This window comes from Cetorhinus maximus, chromosome 7, assembly GCF_964194155.1.
Source record: "Cetorhinus maximus chromosome 7, sCetMax3.hap1.1, whole genome shotgun sequence".
Classification (NCBI taxonomy): domain Eukaryota; kingdom Metazoa; phylum Chordata; class Chondrichthyes; order Lamniformes; family Cetorhinidae; genus Cetorhinus; species Cetorhinus maximus.
In genome coordinates this window covers 51,268,227-51,283,063 of record NC_135885.1, presented here as the reverse complement: position 1 = coordinate 51,283,063, position 14,837 = coordinate 51,268,227, and the positions used below count along the sequence as shown (strand labels likewise).

The window sequence follows — 14,837 nt, the reverse complement described above, 5'->3', positions numbered from 1 at the left end:
TTCAAAATCTTTAAACCGCAAACAGAGCTATGGTTTCTTGATTCAGGTGTGTCTGAACCAGACAAGCAAAGCATAAAAATTCACCTAGCAATTGGGAATGAAGGGTCACACAGGCTGGACATGTCAGGACAAAGAGGTAAAGGACCCCTAAAAGATATGGACTATATTGGAAGACTAATTCAGAATCAGGTTAAACTTCTGTATTCATCAACTAGAGTTCATGTCATTTCGATAACAGCTTACAGAATCCGTAGACCACTTCATCAGCAGATGCTGAGAAAAGGGTGTGTACTGTGATTTTTCAAACGCAGAGCTAGCAGATAGATTGTTGAGTTGGTGATCGCATCCACTCCCATGGAAGAATTCCAGAAAGATCTGCTGAACAAGCCCAAAATGTATAGCATCGAAGAGCTAATCAAGGATGGATGTAAGTGCGAAGAGATCCTCGCAGGTCAACGGAGCTTGCAGGTCCTAAGTGCAACCCCAATTGTTGAAGCATTTACTGGAACATCTAAACCTAGCAAGCCATGTAGAAGGTGTGGCCTTCTGCATGCACCAAGGAAATGCCCAGCTTTCCATCAATTCTGGAAGGTATGTGGCAAAAAAGGTTATTGGCAGCGGCAGTGCACTAGAGCAAAGGCTGATGCAGCTACAAAGAGCTGTGCACTGGTCTAAACAGACTGTACACAACGGGTACCTTCAAGCAATAAGAATACCATTCAGTATCGCATCAGAAACATGTACATGAGGTAACTGACAATCCAGAAAATGATAATGATATGCACAACTGGACAAAGAGCAATGAACACATGTTTCACACTGCCAGTCTCGTGGAAAACATAGATGCTGTTGCACCATCTGAAGTGTTTGCCAAGATTCAAATGATCTGTCCTAAGAAAGTTGGCAACTACTCGTTATTGGCTAAGATTGACATGGGTCAAGTGCCAACATACTACCTCTGCGAATTCTAAAAGGCATGTATCCACAGATGTGGATGGCCATGGTGAAACTTACTGCTGTGAATCTTTCAGCATACAACTGTTCACTAATTTCATGTGCAGGATCCATTGTCCTTGAGTGCAAGGACAATCAATCCCATTGGGTGTCATAGATGTTCTACATTGTGAAAACTAAAGGCCCAGCAAATGCAGGTCTACCAACATGTCAGGACCTCACACTCATAGCATTCCATGGAGTCAGTCAGACATCTGAAAAAGCAGATCAACCTTAGAAACTACTCCTATCACCTCACTTCGCAACTTAACATCGAAATATGCAGAATGTTTTGACAAAATTGAAAGTTTCAAGGGAGCTGCAACATTACACTTGCAGGAGAATGGAAATCTGTCAGTTGATCCACCATGTAGTTGCAGCTTCCACATACAAGACAAATTGAAGGTTGAACTAGACAAAATGGAGAAAGACAGAATCATTAGAAGAGTATAAGAGTGCACAGACTGTTGCAGCTCAATCACATGCACCATGAAGAAGGATGGATCATTTAGAATATGCCTTGATCCATGATGTTTAAATGCAGCTTTGAAACGTTGTCCTTACAAAACACCCATATTAGAAGAATTAAATCCAGGATTTGCATGTGCAAAATTGTTCCCAAAGCTTGATGCCAACACTGTTACTGGTCAGTACATTTCCCGGAGAAGTCCCAAGAGCTTATTGCATTTCCTAACCCATTCAGGTGACACTGTTTTCAACACCTTCCTTCTGGGTTATCTGTTAGCCAGGATCTCTTTCAAGCTCACATGAACCGCACTACATGCACTGTACTTGGATGCATCTGTAGCCTAGATGATACAGCTGTTGTGGGAAGGAAAAAGCAAGAACATGACCATAATCTGCATTTATAATGCAAGCGGTACTTAATGAAGGATTGGCATTCAACAGTCTGAAATGTGATATCAATGTGCAGCAGATCAATTTCTGCAGTTCTATTTATTCCAGTGCTAGTATATGTCCTGATTCAAGTTAAATAGAGGACATTAAGGCCATGCCAACTCCTCAACATAAGGACAATCTACAAAAATGTCTAGGTCTCTTTAACTTTTTGTCTCCAGACATTCCTAATTTCACTCAAAAATCTCCATTGCTAAGGGAATTGTTGAGAAAGGATGTCACTTTCCTGTGGCATGAAGACCACCAGTACCAAGTTTACAGTTGTGACAACAAGCTTGCATCCAGGATCCCACATAAGGTACATGGCAACCAGCTAAGGTGACAAAGATTTGTTCAGAACCAAGGTCCTATGAAGTCATTACACACAAAGGCACAGTGGAGAACTGTAACCAAGGACAAATCAGATCCCTTCCAGCTCCTCAAACACCACACAGTCCTATTGCAACTAGGACAAGATCCCAAATGCAGTAAAAACATCCAAGAATGACAATCCCATAGATCACTGTGAGCAATTAAAGAAACCTCCAGACAAGGTTACCATCACAAGATCTGGATGTATCAGCAGATTATCTTTATACTGAGACTCATAGATCCATCGGTTCTATGCACTTATATAATGGTCACTAAACGTGAACATGTTGGAAATAGTTATACTTCTTTGGAAAGAGGGAAGTATTTTAAAAAGGGGGGTGGTGTAATATGCCTGTAAGGGATATCAGCATGACATCACCAGATGGGAAATGTGTCATGTGATCCAGTTTTAGTTTCACTTTTGCTTTGAGCAGAATACACACATAGCTCTGATGTCTTCAAGCTTTATACCCATGTATAACTGTTTTCATGTGCCTGGGCTTAATAACTGAACCCACAATGTTTTATCAAATCCCTCATGAGCAATTGGTGCCTTGCGTCTTGCACAGAAAATAAACCCAAGATATTTTATAATTATAAGTCTCAACCTGCAAATCCTTCCAATGGCAAGCAGTAAGAACAGGAGAGCCATGGTCAGCCACATGATGGAAGTACATTTGGAGCCTCTTGCCCTAACTATCCATAGTTCCAGACTACAGTATGCATGTAAATGTTCATGTTGCTGCAGCAATTTGGACTCCCTCAGTGGAATGTATACCACCACCAATCCATCAGGAAGGAGGCCCAATTATAGACATTACTCTCACATGTTCTATCCAAATGGTTGCAAATTATGAATTTCTACAGTGAAATACTAGTTTTTTTTGGGAAAATATACTTTATTCATAAAATACCTGAAAGAACATTACAAAACATTTCTAAATGACCATCACAAAAAGTGCAATCATATTCAACTTTTCCACATAGATCATGAGGTGCTTCAATACAATCAATGAACATCACAGCCATTTCAATAAGGGGGTCATCACAGACAGTCAGACAGTGCAATGGTATTCGAGTTATCAACGTAGATCATGTTGCACTCGGAGGTGCTTCAATACAATTAAGATACATTTAGTTTTAACTACATACATTCTTTGAGAGTCGTACAGCCTGAGGGGTCTATACAATTCCCAGCCTCTCGATGCACTATTTTTTTTGCAAAAATATACTTTATTTATAAAATATCTTCAAGAACATTCCAAACCATTTCAAAATCCCCATCACAAAAGTACAATCAGGTTCAACTTTTACAACATGTATCACGAAATGCATTAATACAATAAATGAATATTACAATCATTTGCAGACATTCATTTTGAGCTGTACCGCCTGAGGAGTTCTAAACAGTTCCCAGTCCCTCGGTGCACTGTGGCAGAAAGGTCTTAGGCAGCGACCTTTCGTCTGATAAACTAGACTACAGAAGCAGCAATGAGTGTGCATCCCAATGTGGTGCTCTTGACTGTTTTGTAATATTTCTCTAGTCCTGCCCTCTCCTCCAACCTCGCCCCTCCCACGGCTCCGCCCCTCCCGCGGCCCCGCCCCCTCTGGCGCCGACTCACGCTCCAGGGTGACGTCAGCGCAGGGGCGTGGGCGCGCGGGGTCAGCGGAAACAGGTTTCAAACTGAGTAAAAGTGACCGATGCTGACATGGCGGCCATGGTCAGCAGGCGATTTTTGTTGACTTCCCAAAATGCGGTGTTCAAGCGGCTGCGACATCATGACTGTTCTACGTACTGGGGCACGAGGTGTTCCCGGAGCGGCAGAGTGGGTTCGAGCTGCAGCGAGATGTGGGGCCGACATTTACTGAGCACGGCTGCCCGGTTACAGAGGTGAGAGTCGCCGGGGTAATGTCTGATGGTAACTGTGGAGATTATTGTGTAATGTGCAAGAAAGGAACATTAACCTATTGATTATTGACGTATCAGGTTGCTCTGGTGAGCTGGAGGTTTCATAAGAGGAGGAGGAGTATTATTACGTGAAAAAAGTTACCAGGGACATTGACATCGTATATAAAGATCAGATGCTAAACCGAGGCCGTGCTTTTTCCTCTTGAGTTGGATGTAAAAATCCTATGGCACTATTCGAACAGCAAGGGATATCTCCAATATAGACTTATCATTTAACAAGGATTAAAACAGATTGTAGCTTTTGATCTCATTGCCCATCGGCTGACACCGGTCCCCATAGTACAAGAATAAACAGCATTTCAAAAAAGTGGTTCATTGGCTATCAAGCCTTTTGGGACGTCCAGAGGTCAGGCATGACAGGCACTGTGTAATTATGACTTATTTTCGATTAGAATTGAGATAGACACTCCCACTTGGGCACCTCTTCCTTGATTTCCTGTAATACAAGTATACTTTCATCAACTATACTGGGAGCTGGCATAGGGGAATGCATTTGAAGATTATATTAGGATTTGAAGAGGTCAAAACGTTTTATTAAATTGTTGAGTGGGCATATTGCAGTTATCTGTAATTTAGAATAATTACATTGTTTGTTGGTTGGTAGTACAGAACTCGAATATTGCTGAAAGGAGATGCCTGTTGCTGAAGCTTTTCATCTTGCATTCATTAGGGCAACCACAAGAATGCCAAATTTCAAATAATTGCAACAGCTTATACTTTTAGGAGAAAAGGGTGCTGATTGATTGACCAGATTGGCTGAGGCATTGCCTTGTTTCAGATAATTAGTTAAGTTAGATAATTTAGAGTAGATAGGGGCTTGATGACCAGCGTGGACACAGTGGGCCAAAGGGCCTCTCTTTCCGTGGTATAAAACTCTCTATGACTGAGTCGAGTTTGCAACGTGGCTCATTTTACATTTGCTAGAAGCAAGATACATTCATATACAGGGATCCATTCTCTGCAAACAAAGGAATATGTTCAAGGCTTTTTTCTAATTGCCTGGGAGTTTGGGGAGTCGGTTGTTCCCCTTTGCTTTCTCCATGTCAATGCCTCAACCAATAGCATAAATTGTTGTGATTGTTTGAAGTTTGGCATTCTTGCATTTGCCCTGATGAGTGAAAGTTGAAGATTCAACAACATGTCTCTTTTCATCAATAATTAGCTTCAAAATGTTCTTGTTTTGCTTGCAAAATTGTGTGATTGGATAGAAAGGAATTGGGTAGATTCAGAACAGATCTAGCAGATCGAAATTGAGCATCGGGGGGCGGGGGCAGAGGGGGCAACTCCTGGATCAATGAGGACTGCAGGAGAGCGCACCAGGAGCAATTATAGCTAAAGGTGAGATGCCAGGCTGGTAAAGCTACAACGCAGTTGCATGTCTAACAGTGGTGGCAACAAACTATAGACCAAGGAAAGTGATCCCACAATTAACAGACCAGATCAAAGCCCTGCTGTCCTGCCACATCCAGTTGTGAATGGCGATGGACAATAAAACCACCAACATGAGGAGGAGGCGCTGTAAACATCTCCATTCTAAATTATGGCAGAGCCCGGCACATCAGTGCAAAAGATAAGGCTGAAGCATTTGCAACCATCTTTGGCTAGAATTGCTGAGTGGATGACCCATCTTGGTCACCTCCTGAGGTCTCCAGCATTGCAGATGCCAGTCTTCACCCAATTTAATTCACTCCATTTTAAGAAATGGCTGAACACACTGGAAATGATTAAGGCTATGGACCCTGACAACATTCCAGCCAGAGTAATGAAAACTTGTGCTTCATAACTAACCAGTCCCCTAGCCAAGCTGTTCCAATGCAGCTCCAACACTAGCGTCTACCAGGTAACATGCAAAGTGTTCAGTACATTTTGTACTCTTCACATCCTGAAGCAGTTGCATGCAGCAAGACCTGGATAACATGCAGGCTTGGGCTGATATGTGGCAGGTAGCAATCTGGCCACACAAGCATCAGACCATCTCCAATAAAAGAGAATCCGACCTTCCTAAATTGAGAAACCAAGCTTGCTCAATCCCCCACCATCAACATCCTGGGAATCATCATTGACCAGAAACTGAACTAGACCAGCCATATCAATACTGTGGCTAGAATAGTTGGTCAGAGGCTGGGAATTCTGCTGTGAGTAACTCGCCTCCTGACTTCTCAAGGCCTGTGCACCATCAACCAGGAGTGTGATGCAATACTCTGCACAGGGTAAGTGCAGCTCCAACAACACTCAAAAGGTTCGACACCATCCAGGACAAAGAAGCCTGTTTGTGACAATACGCAACCTTAAACATTCACTTCCTCCACCACTGGCACACAGTGGCAGCAGTGTGTACCATATACAGGATGCATTGCAGCAACTCACCAAGGCTCCTTTGACAGCACTTTCCAAACCAGTGACCTTGGTCACTAGAAAGACGAGGACAACAGATACAAGGGACACCACCACCTGCAAGCCTCCCTCCCAAGTTGCACAACATCTGGCTTGGAACTAAATCATTGTTCCTTCATTATCACTGGATCAAAATCCTCAATTCCCCTCCTTAACAGCACTGTGTGTGTGCCTACACCACATGGACCGCAGCTGTTCAAGAAGGCAGCTCACCACCACCTTCTCAAGGACAATTGGGGATGGGCAATAAATGCAACTTCACTAGCGACGCCCACGTCCCATGAATGAGTTTAAACAAAAGGTTTTCTTCCCCGCTCTCCCCCCCCACCCCACATTCTCCCAATAAGTAATTATTTTTTCAAATTGTTTACAAATCCTTTTTAATCCTTTGTTGTAGATGAATGCCAGTTGCTAACCAGTGAAAGAAAGCAGGCACAATTCTTTGTGGTGCTGGCATATTTCATTGCAGGGCAATGCTTTATCCCTTAACTTGTTTTTGTCTACCCTACATGCGTGTGTAGTCACAGCTTTCAACTCTTAAGTCTGTTGTATGTCTAGTACATCCACCATTGCTATTTCTGCTCCTGTATTTTTGTTGATTCGATATTAATCCCTTACCATTGTAAAGGAATTGAAAAGAATTAGGCTTGGTTTAATGGTTGCACTATTGCCTCTTAAATCAGAAAATCATTGTTTCAATCCAGAGATTTGAGTGGGTAATATTGGCTGGCACTTCTGTGGAGTACTGAAGGGGTGCTGCATTGTTGGATGTAATGTTTTTGCAATGAAATGCTATACCTATTAGACAGCTTGGTATCAATGTCATGGGACTAATAATCCAAAAGTCCAGGCTAATGCTCTGGGACATGGGTTCAAGTCCCAACCTGGCAGCTGGTGGAATTTAAATTCAATTAATAAATCTGGAATATAAAGCTAGTCTCAGTAATGGTGACCATGAAATTATCATCGATAATGTCCTTTAGGGAAGGAAATCTACCATCCTTACAGCAATGCGGTTGACTCTTAATGGTCCTCTGAAATGGTCTAGCAAGCCACTCGGTTCAAGAGCAATTAGGAATAGGCAACAAATGCTGGTTTTGCCAGTGATGCCCACATCCGATAAAGTAATAAAGGAAAGAAAAACCTATCAGATGGATGGCAGTTAAAGATATAATAGTTCTGATTGAAGAAGAGTGGGGCTGTTCTCCTTGTATGCTGGCCATCATTATCCTCCAAACAGCAGGTTATCTGGTCATTTGCAATAAAAATTTCTGTTATCCAACGCTCTACCAACCAGAATACCCTATTAAGCAGGATTCTGGGTCTAAACCTTTATAAATGACTGGTTAGGCCTCAGCTGGAGTATTGTGCTCAATTTTGGGCACTGCACTTTAGGCAGGATGCCAAGGTTTTAGAGAGGGTGCAGAAGAGATGTATTAGAATGCTACAGAGATGAGGCATTTCAGTTATGTGGAGAGACTGGAGAAGCTGTGGATTTTCTTCTTACAACAGAGAAGGTTAAAAGGAAATTTGATAGAAGTGTTCAAAATCATGAATGGTTTTGGTAGAATAAATAAGGAGAAATGATTTCCAGTGGCAGAAGAGTCAGTAATCAGAGGATACATGTTTAAGGTGATTGACAAAAGAACCAGAAGTGACGCCTTCAAACATTTTTTCATGCAGTTATGATGATCTGGAATGCACTGCTTGAAAGGGTGATGGAAGCAGGTTCAACAGTAACTTTCAAAATACATTGAATTAATACATGAAGGGAAATAAGTTACATGGATAGGGGTAAAGAGCAGGCACAATGGATTGAATGGCCTCCTTCTGTACTGTATCATTGATAATTCTATGATATGGAAATGATGGGTCAGCAATGAAGACATTAGAATCTACAGATGACAAATATGGATAAGTGACAGTGAAGTTGAGGTGGAGTTGGAGATGAGCAGTGTTGCAGGGATAGATGTCCTTGGTGACCAGTAAGGCATGTGGTTTGTAGCTTATTTCTGGGTTGAACAGGATGCCATTTTTTTTAATGGTCTAATTTAGCCTGAGCAAGTGACTGGGGAGGGGGGATAGAGTTTTTTTCTATTCGTTCGCAGGATGTGAGCATCTCTGGCAAGGCCAGCATTCATTACCCATCCCTAATTGCCCTTGAAAAGGTAATAGTGAGCCACCTTCTTGAACTGCTGCAGTCCGTGTGGTGTAGGTACACCCACAATGCTATTAGGAAAGGAGTTCCAGGATTTTGACACAATAAGGTTAGTAACAGGGAGCCGTACTTATGATGTGGGCCAAAAGCTAATTTTGATCTTCCTGATTTGTTTATTTGGAACTAATTTTAATTCATCTATGATTTAATGCTAGACAGGCAATCTGATACTTCAGAGGTGATTTTAAGTTTGAGGTAAGTGAGGATTGGTGGAGTTGGGTGCCATCAGCATGCTTGTGGAACCTAACCCCATGCTCCTAGCCTCTGTTGCCCCAGGGTAAGTATATAGATGCATGAGGAGAAGGAGTCCAAAGATAGGTCATTAGGGAACATCATAATTGATGGTGCAGTAGAAAAAGCTTCTGCCTGTGGTGTGCTTTGTGCAGGTTGGAATGAGGCTACTTTTTTCGATAGAGGAGAGGAAAGCTTAGTCAGCTTTATTAAATGCTATCACAGCTTTACAAGGACGGGTACGGCAATTAATTAAGACTAGTGGAATGCTATCCTTTATTACGAGAGGGATTTAACATAAAAGTAAGGATGTTATGCTTCAGTTATACAGGGCATTGGTGAGACTCCGCCTCGAATATTGTAACAAAAACAGAAAATGCTGAAAAAACTCAGGTCTAACAGCATCTGTGGAGAGAAAAACAGAGTTAACCTTTCGAGCCCGTATGACTCTTCAGAGTTTTTCCAGCATTTTCTGTTTTTTGTTTCAGATTTCCAGCATCCACAGTATTTTGCTTTTATCCTCAAATACTATGTATAGTTTTGGCCTCCTTATTTAAGGAAGGATGTAAATGCATTGGAGGTGGTTCAGAGGAGGTTTACTAGATTGATATCTGGAATAAGTGGGTTGTCTTATGAGGAAAGGTTGGACAGACTGGGCTTGTTTCCACTGGAGTTTAGAAGAGTGAGGGGCGATTTGATTGAAGTATACAAGATCCTGAATGGCCTTGACAAGGTGGATGTTGAAATGATGTTTCTTCTTGTAGATGAGTCCAGAACTAGGGGACATTGTTTTAAAATTAGGGGTCACCCTTTTAGGACAGAGATGAGGAGAAATTTTTTCTGAGGGTTGTGAGACTTCTCTGCCTCAGAAGCTGGTGGAGGTGGGGTCATTGAATATTTTTAAGGCAAAGGTAGATAAATGCTTGTTAGGCAAGGGAATCAGGGATGTAGATGGGAATGTGGAAATCAAAATACAAAATCATCAGCCATGATCTTATTGAGTGGCAGAACAGGCTCGAGGGGCCGAATGGCCTCCTGTTCCTTTTTCTTATGTTCTTATGTAATGCACATTCATGTATGATCTCTCATTCTGGACTTTGGCAAAGTAATCATAGTGCTTCTTATTGTTGGAAGAAAATGAGAAAATATAACATAATAAAAAGGAAGAAAATATAATGTCCAACATATACAGATCTAGTGAACAATGAAAATACATTTCAAATTCCTGACTCTGTGTCTTTGTTTTTGTCATCTCAAAATGAACTTGCTATGAAGATGCAAAATTTTAAAATCTGATCCCTTTGCTAATTATGTACATGGTTGCTCTTGCATAGGGTTACATGTCTATGGGATTTAATTTGAAAAGGGCTAGTCATTTTCAAATAATCTGAGGACAGAATTCTACAGATAGAGATTGTATTTCTGTATTCTTTAAAGATGTAGTCCATGTTTGTGTTTTTAAATTCAAAACATCCACTGGTAGTAATTCCTACTGATGTATAGCAAATGGTAATTATTAGGTAAATTGCACTGCAACCTATAGGGTGCTCTTGTTTGTTTCATCTTACCTATTTGATACAATTCAATCTCAACACTTTCCTAGAAAAGTTATTTTTATAATTCTTTCCCTGATATCTGCTGTTCAACATCAAACCCTAAAGGTGAAAATTTTAATGTTTACTATTTATAACAAAATCATAAAGAATATTTTTATGTACACTTACAGCCATTAGAGGATCATAGAATTAAATAGAATTTATAGCACAGAAACAGGACTTTCAGCCCAACTGGTCTGTCAGTGTTTATGCTTTTCAAGCTTCTTCCTATCTTACTTTATTTAACTCTATCACCATATCCCTTAAAGTTACAGAATTCCACTTAGTGTAAATTAATGACAGCAGTGGTGTCAACAGTAGATGTTGCGTTCAACTAAGCAATTCTCCTCAGCTTGATGCCACTTACTCTTCAGCCAACTTTTTATCCACTCCCAAAGTATACCCTGAATTACCACCATTCTGAGATCAGGAAGTAGTCCCTTCATCAATATTTTGGAAGTCTAGGGGCACCAAATCATGAGGATTTCTGCAGTCCACAGACCTCAACCTAACTCGATTTGCTGTTTTTGTATCTCCATACTTTTCACTTGGATATGTTATTAAGAATGTGTCCAGTTCTTGTCGCCACTCATATGCTTAATGCACAGCAATTGGCACCGGTCATTTGATCCTTTCAGCTCCTCTCCACATTTACAATTTGCCAATAAAGCAACCACCATTGTTGAAATAGGATGCATCTATGTTAATTTTTATATACTAGGTGGACATTGCGCAGGTGCTGTATTCTGAGAGACCCAAGCCTCATTTCCATTTTCCAATTAGCAGGCGGACAGTTTGGGGGTGGGATTTCTGTTAGCTCTGACACAGAGCTCAGCTGGAAATTTTACCTGAGAGATCATGGACAGGCCAGCAAAAATGCTCCTCCTGGTTGCACAAATTTAATAAAAATAACTTCAGAAGCAGCCTGCAGCTGTCCCTTTATGGATTGTAAGCAAAGGTATTTTAATTTTTGAAATAAGCTGTGGAATGTTTCCCCAAACCCGCTTCAACTTTGTGAAGTCAGTTTTAAAGTGACTTGCAGCAAACTCTCTTTAGGGTTCAATCAGAGGTATTGATTCATACATTCAAATCCAGGGCATGGTCGTCACAACTACATACAAGCGCACAAGCACAGAAGAAGGAAATAGGAAAGAAAAGAGTTTTACAACTAGCAATAACTTAAAAAGAAAATAAGCCAAAAGGTATGGATATTAGTTCATGTGAATGTCAGAGTCCAGTGAGGGTTCATCATGTAAGAGTTAAAGTTTAGGTGGGTTCAGTTAGCTGAAAGCAGGAGCTGCAAAATTTCTTTTAAAGTTGGTAATGACACAGCAAGATGAGATTGGTACCCAGAGACTTGGTCCATTCTACAGGCGATGGCAGGAATCTTCTAGCAGACCAGGCTTTGAGGAGGTTTATACTTGAGGCAGACTTTGCCGTAAGCCTGGAGTGTGGCTTTGGTGTTGACAGGCTGAATGTTTAACAGCAGACTGCCCTGAGAGTCCAGGAATGTAATATTAAAACTTTCCAAAGGCCAGAGGAGCTTAGATTGTGTGATGTTGCCCATTGTTTACCTGAAACTGACATGTTAATCAGTTTCTATGTCTCTGGTCAAAATCCATTGTATTATCTGGAGATAGATGGTGTCTATTAGTGTCTCTGCAAGTATAACAAGTTTCATTGGCTGCCATTTTGTTACAGGTTCAGGCTGGGGAGACAGACCTTCTGCTGCTCCTTTGTTCTGTTGATTGTAATAGGTCCATTTATTTAAATAAGCAGAAAGTTAGGTCTGATTTAAATAGTTTATGATCTCATGTCTTATGGGCATGACAGCATGTTATAGAACACTAGCTAGGATATTAGAATTATCCTCCAGCATGAAACAAGTGCCTGTATGAGCCATTCAGAAATCCCAAACAAAATAGCAGCAGTGGGAACAGGCTGGTAAGTACACCCCTTCAATTTTCAAGCCACTGCCACCCTGATCACATTGAGTGAATGGAGTTAATGTTGTTGTGATCTTTATTCCTTGGGAGAACACAACCTGGTCATAATCCTGGAAAGATTTGTCAACTTTTCTCCCCTCTACTGCTTTCCTGAAAGCTTTGGGTCAATTTTTTAAATGTATAGATCCAGTGTTTGATCAAGTGGTTATTATTTGTGTGTGCATTGACAATGAGTATCAGAATACTAATTTTACGCAGGGTATCTCAGCAAAGCCCGATCCTTTCTTTCCCCATTTAACACCTGTACATGTTCTTCCCACATGGATTGCTGGATCATCAAGAGTGACCAGCCCCTTTTCTCTCTTTCCTGTTATGGGTAGCATTCAGTAATGTGAAACTCCTTCATTAGTTTTATTCATCTATTCAGTAACGCTACTGTTTTTGCTAAAACTCCAAGGTAATAAGTTGAAATTCTGCAAAAACTACCTTGAGGAATTTTATCTTCGAAATCATATTGGCTTAATGCTCTTTAATCATTAAAACCTCTTCTATATTACACACATATCTTTCAGTTGATATATGTCAACATCTTTTCACTTGGTGCTAGTGAAAAGTAAGTTATCATTCAACTTCAGCCGGCAAAACAAACTTCCTATCTTGTACTTGTTCTTATTTTGCAGTTCAACAGATAAAGTAACAGTCGATTTTATTAATCGTGATGGAGAGAAACTTAGAGCATTGGGAAATTTAGGCGATTCTCTTTTAGATGTTGTCATTGATAATAACCTGGATATCGATGGCTTTGGTAAGTTCTGTTTTTTATTCAACCATATTATTCAATTATGGTTTGAAAAACATAGTTATAATTCATACTCTCTGACTTGTGTTTAATCACAATATTCCATTCACATTGAAGAAATATCTTCCTGTAAAAAGATTGCAACATTGGTGTTGAGAACTAAATGTGCCTTTTGTTGGAAAGCATATTTTAAACAGTATATTCTCTTGACAAAACATTCCCGCCAAAGGTGAATTTATAACCACTATACAATAGTTTGTATCTAGCTTGAAATTAATTCAAGGTGATTCATTTTCTCTTTAAATATTTTAATTATTTTTATAATCAAACACAATATCCTAATTTTATTTGTTCTGATTTATTCGACTTCAGGCACTGATCACTACATGAATGAAAGAATGCTATTTGTGTTACAACTATTTTTGTAACTACAACCAGCTTCTTCAGTAGGAAAAAAAACTTGACTATAATTTTAACTGTTGGAACGAAAACAAATATTGCTGCCTGTTGCAAAGTGATTTTTGTCCTCTGCTGTGTGACATACGAATGTTAGCTTTCTGCTTGCTTATTTTTCTTGCACAATTTTTTTATTTTTCCCAGTGTATAAGCACTATAACTTGGTATATACATGTGCTACCAAATGGTGTTCACACAAATAGATTAATACAATTTCAGCAATAGTACTTGTGCTTTACAGGCTTCCAGATTCAACATTGAGTTCAACAATTTCAAACTGTAACCTCTGCCTCAATTTTTCTATATGCCAGCTATTAGCGATGATTCTTCTATTCCCATGTGCACTTCCTCTAACCCCATCTTTTGTTCCTATTTGTCCCATTACCATCTCCTTTTGCCTCACAGCATCATTCCTTTTGTTTAATTTATCCTGTCTTAAATCCTATCACAGCCCTTCAATTTTGTTCTCCCCTCTCTTTGCGCTGTACTTGCATATCTCTTGCACATCTCTAACATTTTCCAGTTCTAGAAAAAGGTCACCAAGCTGAAACATTAACTCTTGATTATCTCTCCATAGATGATACATGACTTGCTGAGTAATTCCAGAAATCTCTGTTTCTATCTGAGGAACACTAGTATTGGTACCTGAATGTATGATATAAATATGATGCATAACAGGGAATAATGTTTTGTATGAGTATTAACCAAAGTCATTGAATACATTTTCCATGTTCTCCATTATCTTAAATAAATTGTGCATCTTTATACATTGGTTAAGTTGGCATTTGATAGACGATTTGTTACCAGCATTATATTCTGCTGCGTGGAAAGTGTTCCTTGAGTACTGCAGCCCAACGAGCACTACTTTCTGCTGCCAGTGCCTTTGAAGGTTGCCACAACCCTGAATTTTTTTTCTAGGAAGTCATTAAGCTATCTTTGGGAACATCAGTAAAATTAATCACCCAGC

At 40.2% G+C, this 14,837-nt stretch overlaps 1 protein-coding gene across 1 annotated transcript in view; it reads left to right on the top strand.

The window, feature by feature from the left end:
* The first annotated feature begins 3,904 nt into the window (after positions 1-3,904).
* The window catches only part of fdx1 (ferredoxin 1), a 33,837-nt gene continuing 22,904 nt past the window's right edge, over positions 3,905-14,837 (top strand). The window contains exons 1-2 of the mRNA XM_078545480.1: positions 3,905-4,153; positions 13,296-13,420. Coding sequence (XP_078401606.1) covers positions 3,972-4,153; positions 13,296-13,420 — 307 coding nt within the window. The 5' untranslated portion in view covers positions 3,905-3,971. The remainder of the gene's footprint in view (positions 4,154-13,295; positions 13,421-14,837) is intronic.